The sequence below is a fragment of the Lachnellula hyalina genome (genome assembly GCF_007821495.1).
Source record: "Lachnellula hyalina strain CBS 185.66 chromosome Unknown contig00386, whole genome shotgun sequence".
NCBI classification, from domain to species: domain Eukaryota; kingdom Fungi; phylum Ascomycota; class Leotiomycetes; order Helotiales; family Lachnaceae; genus Lachnellula; species Lachnellula hyalina.
The window spans coordinates 1-4,851 of record NW_022157500.1 but is presented as its reverse complement, the minus strand read 5'-3'; the positions used below and the strand labels follow the sequence as shown (position 1 = coordinate 4,851).

Genomic DNA, 4,851 nt, shown 5'->3' with positions numbered 1-4,851 from the left:
AAAGCTGTTTTAACTGTCGCTCCCCAGCTAAAAACCACTTAAAATCAGATATATGCAGCTGCAGCTAAGTCTGCTAACCCTAATTCGGACTAGATTTTAGTCAATTCTGCTAAAAAGTCCTCACTGCTAAAGCTAGCTATAAAGAAGCCTCTTACTAGCCGCCGCGTGATCCTAATTAAGGATACTATAGTCTAAAACAACGATTTTCAGCCTCTCACCGCCTGTAATGCTCTAAATAGAGCTTTTGCTAGTAAAGGAGTAAAAGACCCTATAGTGCTTTTAGTGTCTAAGTCCCTTCAGGCCAATCTAGTGGTTATAACTATAGAGGCTTACTTAGCTGACTTCCTACTCGCTAAATCTGACATCTGGATGCATTTAATGCCAGGCTACACCGCCTAGAAAGATGTCACATGGCATAAAATCGTTGCCCACGGGATCCCCACTTCTATTTTCAACTATCCGGAAGGCATGGAGCTAGTTAAGGACGAAATACGGACTTTTAATAAGGGTCTAACCCCTTTAGGACAGCTATACTGGATCACATCAGCCGAAAATCGCCTAAAACAGATAGCTGGATCCGTGGCAATTGTATTTGCTACGCCTAAAGAGGCTAGCGCGGCCGTCTGAAATAGGCTATACATAGCTGGCATTTCCATATGATGCGAAAAACACTATACGACACGTCCTACCGCCTAATGCATTAGGTGCTAGGGCTATAGCTATTTAGAGCACTACTGCTGCAAAGAGGCTAAGTGCTAGCTATGCGGTGAAGCCTATTAGATGAAACAACACGTATGCTCTATATGCAATGCTAAGGGCAGGTGTGATCACCTGATATACAAATGCGCCAATTGTGGAGGTCTATATGCGGCTAGCTCCGCTTTATATGAAGTCTATTAGAGCATCCACTTAAAGGCTCCTACGTCCTCTCTATAATAGACGCTAGCACTAAAATCCTCCAAGTGAATCTAAATTTAGCCGCTCATAATATGGAATCCGCGCTATAAGTAGCAATTAAGCTAGATATAGATATTATACTAGTTTAAGAGCCTCTTATTATACGCGATTCAGATGGAATACGATCGATTTCCTACCCCTCATTCACCCAACTCTTCCCAAATAGGCCTAGCCTAGACATCACACCACGCATAATGGCTTATATTGCCAGGTCATACCGCCCTAAGGTCGTCCTAGCCTCGGATTCGCTAAACGACTCAGACTTCCAAGTCCTAGACGTTATAGATCAAGATCACGTGATTAAGATTTATAATATTTACAATGAAAAGCACTAATTACCCGATTCGGACACCTATACGCTAGCCCGATGCCTATAGCAGCTCTTACTGCCTCTTGATTCGGTCTTTTGCGGGGACTTTAATGCTTATAACCCGTGGTGGGACCCCCTATACGAGGCATGTGACAAAGAAGGTAATATGCTAGCAGACTGGATCGACTACCACGATTTAGCCCTCTTAAATACCCCTGGTATTGGCACCTTCCACCGCCCCCACATGCAGAGGCCAACGAATATCGACCTTACACTAGCGCATCGATCCATAGCCAATCACATTTAGGACTGGGCTATAGTGGATGATATAGGCTTAGACCATTTTAGGATCACATTCACTATTAACGGTTCCCGAATAGGACTAGCGGATCCATAAACCACCCGATTCGACATAAAACGGGCAGATTGGACCAAATTTAGGGAAAAACTTTTCTGCCAGCTGTCACCGCTCCAAAATGAGCTACAGGCCTATAGCTACATTTTAAGCTCCAATTCAAGCTTAAAAAGCTTAGAACAAATCAACGCAAAACGCAGCTACGAAGCAACCCTAGACCGTCTGGACGATATGGCGGAACGTTATACTAGCGCCATTTTATACGCTGCATACGATGCCATACCCCAAATCCGGTTAGCGCCACATGCTAAGCCTTGGTGGAACGATTCACTAAAATTACTTCGACGCGATATGAATCGGGCTAGAGAGGCCTCTAAGCGAGCATTTTCCAGCTAATTAAATAAGCGCTATACTAGCGCCTGCAACATATACTTTCAGGCTATCAAGACGGCTAAAAAGGATCACTGGAACCAGTTTTTGGAAAAAGAGGATTCTAAATCGATTTTTAAAGCCTTAGCCTATATGAAGTCAAGGCGGTTAGAGCTAGTCCTAAATCTGAAGCTTTCTGCTACCTATTTTGTAACCATATTTACTGCTAAATGCGACCTCTTCCGCTAGACGCTCTTCCCTCCACCTCCCGAAACAGCTAGCCCGAAGTGGACGTTATACACCGCCTTAGACCAGTGGCAATGGCTAAAGCTAGCACCAGATGAAGTGAAACAAGCCTGTTCTAGTGAAATCAAATCTACTAGCCCCGGCCTGGACTATATCACTCAGACCATTATTACCCACGCATTTTCAGTATGCCCTTCCCAGATTTCACTCCTTTTTAAGACGCTAGTAAACACTAGCTATCATCCGAAGTGCTGGCGCCAAGCGAATTGCGCTATACTGCGTAAAAACAACAAACTAGACTATAAGCAGCCTAGCGCCTATCAACCTATTTCACTCCTAAATTGCCTAGGAAAAGTCAGCAAAAGGATCCTAGCTAAGCGACTAGCTTACTTAGCCGAAACCACACTAAATCTGCTGCATCCTAGCCAAATCAGTGGCCGACTTAAAAAGTCAGCTATAGACGTAGGCGCTATGCTAGCGGATTATATCCATATAAATCGGCTACAAAACAAAATCACTAGTACGCTTCTACTAGACGTGAAAGGGGCATATAACCACATGTCTAAGAACCGGCTACTTATAATTCTTAAGGATTTAGCCTTTCCTGATTTGGTTATTAAGTGGGTCTTATCCTTTATAAGCAGGCGGTCACTTAAGCTTCTATTTAACGGATAATCGGATGAAAACCAGCCTATTCAGACCGGAATCCTATAAGGAAGCCCTATTTCGCCTATCCTTTTCTTAATCTATATACAAGGCCTATTTAGGTCACGTGCAGTTAAATTTATCTCTTATATAGATGATATTACTCTCTCTTTCGCATTAACTAGCCCCTATAAAAACGTTAAGATACTATAGCTAGTAGCTAAAGAGCTCTTTTAGCTAGCTAGTAAAAACGTAATCTAATTTAACCTAAAAAAGTCTAAACTAATTTACTTTAGCATAGGCAAACGCGCTAAGCTAGCGTCCCTTATACTCCTAGATGGGACTATAGTCCCCCTAAAGTAGATAGTTAAGTGGCTTGGTATTTACTTTAACGCCCTATTACGATTTAAGGAGCATATCACTATCTGCACTACTAAGGCTAAGTCCGCATTCGGACGTATGTCTAGGCTGGCTAATAGCAAATAAGGGCTTAGTCCTACTGCTTTTAGATAGCTATACCTGGCTTATATTACTAGTATATCCAACTATGCGTTACTAATTTAGTGGCGAGGTTAAGCATATGTAAAAGACCACCTATAGCACCTCTAAAATTTAGCACTACGTAAAATCCTAGGCACTTTTCAAACTAGTCCAATTTAGGCCATGGAAGTCGAAGCTAGCCTCCCACTGCCTGCAATACAACTAGATACAGCCACCCGTAAATACGCTTTCCAGCTAGCTAAGCTAAGTCCGGACTATCTAGTGAATCGCTAAATTGCTAAATCCAGCTATTTATCCGGATACGGACTTTAGATAATTGCTAGGACTATTACACCCCTGCTTAGCGGCAAAATCGAACCTATATACCACTTCCACTTTGCCCCTTAGAACCGCTCTATCCCCTAGGACACATGAATCGCTAAATTGCTAAAAGAGGAAACTGCCACGATACACCGCTGGCAAATACGGTCACAATTGCTAAATCAGGTGTTATACTACTTAGACGGGTCGCAAATGCCTAAAAGCACCGGAATTGGAGTGGGACTAGCGGGCTATAAATGCGCTAGTCGCCCTTTTATATAACTAGCCCGAAATATAGGTCCGCACCAAATCGTCTATAATAGAGAGCTAGAAGGCATTGCCCTAGCATTTAAAGATGCGACGAGACTAGGCCTAAATAGGGATATTTGGATATACGCAGACAACCAAGCAGCCATTTATAGGCTAGCGCGGCCTTCCAATAATCCGGGCCAAATTCACTAGTTACGCGCTATTACAGCCGCCACTAAAATAGCCTAAAACGGATCCACGCTAGCAATAGAGTGGGTCCCCGGATACCAAGACATTAATAGAAATGAAGAGGCGGACAAACTGGCTAAATTAGGGTCCAAATCACTTCCGACCACCCAGACCGCCCTGGCTGCCCATACAAGCTATGCCTATATAGGCATAAAAATCAACCAAATCCGACGGCATGCGTGGGCGAATGCTCTAGCTAGCGGCAAAGGCCACTACTTTGACTTTTTCAACCCACGAATTCACTCTCGAATACAGCTTCCCAAAACGGCTAGATCCACTGCTAGCGCCTTTTTCCAGCTTAAGCTACGACATGGCTACTTTAGGACGTACCTAAAACGATTTAATAAAACACCCACCAATCACTGCATATGTAGTTACAAGCCTGAATCACCACAGCATCTTATACTACGATGCCCCGAATACAGTGAAGAACGCAAAAGACTGAAAGACAGTGTCCCATTTAGGCTTAGCCTACGCTCCCTCTTTGAGACGAAAATCGGACGCTAGCATCTACTGACCTTCTTGGGTGAAACGGGTATCAGTACCCGCAAATAGCGGCTTGAACAGGCAGAATTCGATGATGACTAAGCATATACTACGGTATACGGCTTAGAAGTCTCACCGCCCACTCCCACCAACCAAATCCATCGATTTTTCCCAATTTCGGCCC

General features: G+C 43.6%; 3 protein-coding genes across 3 annotated transcripts; all 3 read left to right on the top strand.

The window, feature by feature from the left end:
• Positions 1 to 93: 93 nt before the first annotated feature.
• Positions 94 to 727, top strand: LHYA1_G009133 (uncharacterized protein; the record flags this gene model as incomplete). Its single annotated transcript, XM_031154037.1, has 4 exons — positions 94 to 189; positions 211 to 312; positions 400 to 621; positions 644 to 727. Coding segments are annotated over 4 exons (504 nt in total), but the record flags the coding sequence as incomplete, so codon positions are not given.
• A 424-nt stretch (positions 728 to 1,151) lies between these two features.
• On the top strand, positions 1,152 to 2,912 carry LHYA1_G009132 (putative 115 kDa protein in type-1 retrotransposable element; the record flags this gene model as incomplete). The annotated part of the gene is made up of 6 exons (XM_031154036.1): positions 1,152 to 1,253; positions 1,335 to 1,485; positions 1,518 to 1,586; positions 1,693 to 1,915; positions 2,039 to 2,201; positions 2,241 to 2,912. 6 exons carry the CDS (start codon positions 1,152 to 1,154, stop codon positions 2,910 to 2,912), a joined length of 1,380 nt encoding a protein of 459 aa, XP_031000880.1.
• Positions 2,913 to 3,545: 633 nt separating this feature from the next.
• Positions 3,546 to 4,688, top strand: LHYA1_G009131 (uncharacterized protein; the record flags this gene model as incomplete). The annotated part of the gene is made up of 2 exons (XM_031154035.1): positions 3,546 to 3,644; positions 4,206 to 4,688. 2 exons carry the CDS (start codon positions 3,546 to 3,548, stop codon positions 4,686 to 4,688), a joined length of 582 nt encoding a protein of 193 aa, XP_031000881.1.
• Positions 4,689 to 4,851: the final 163 nt, after the last annotated feature.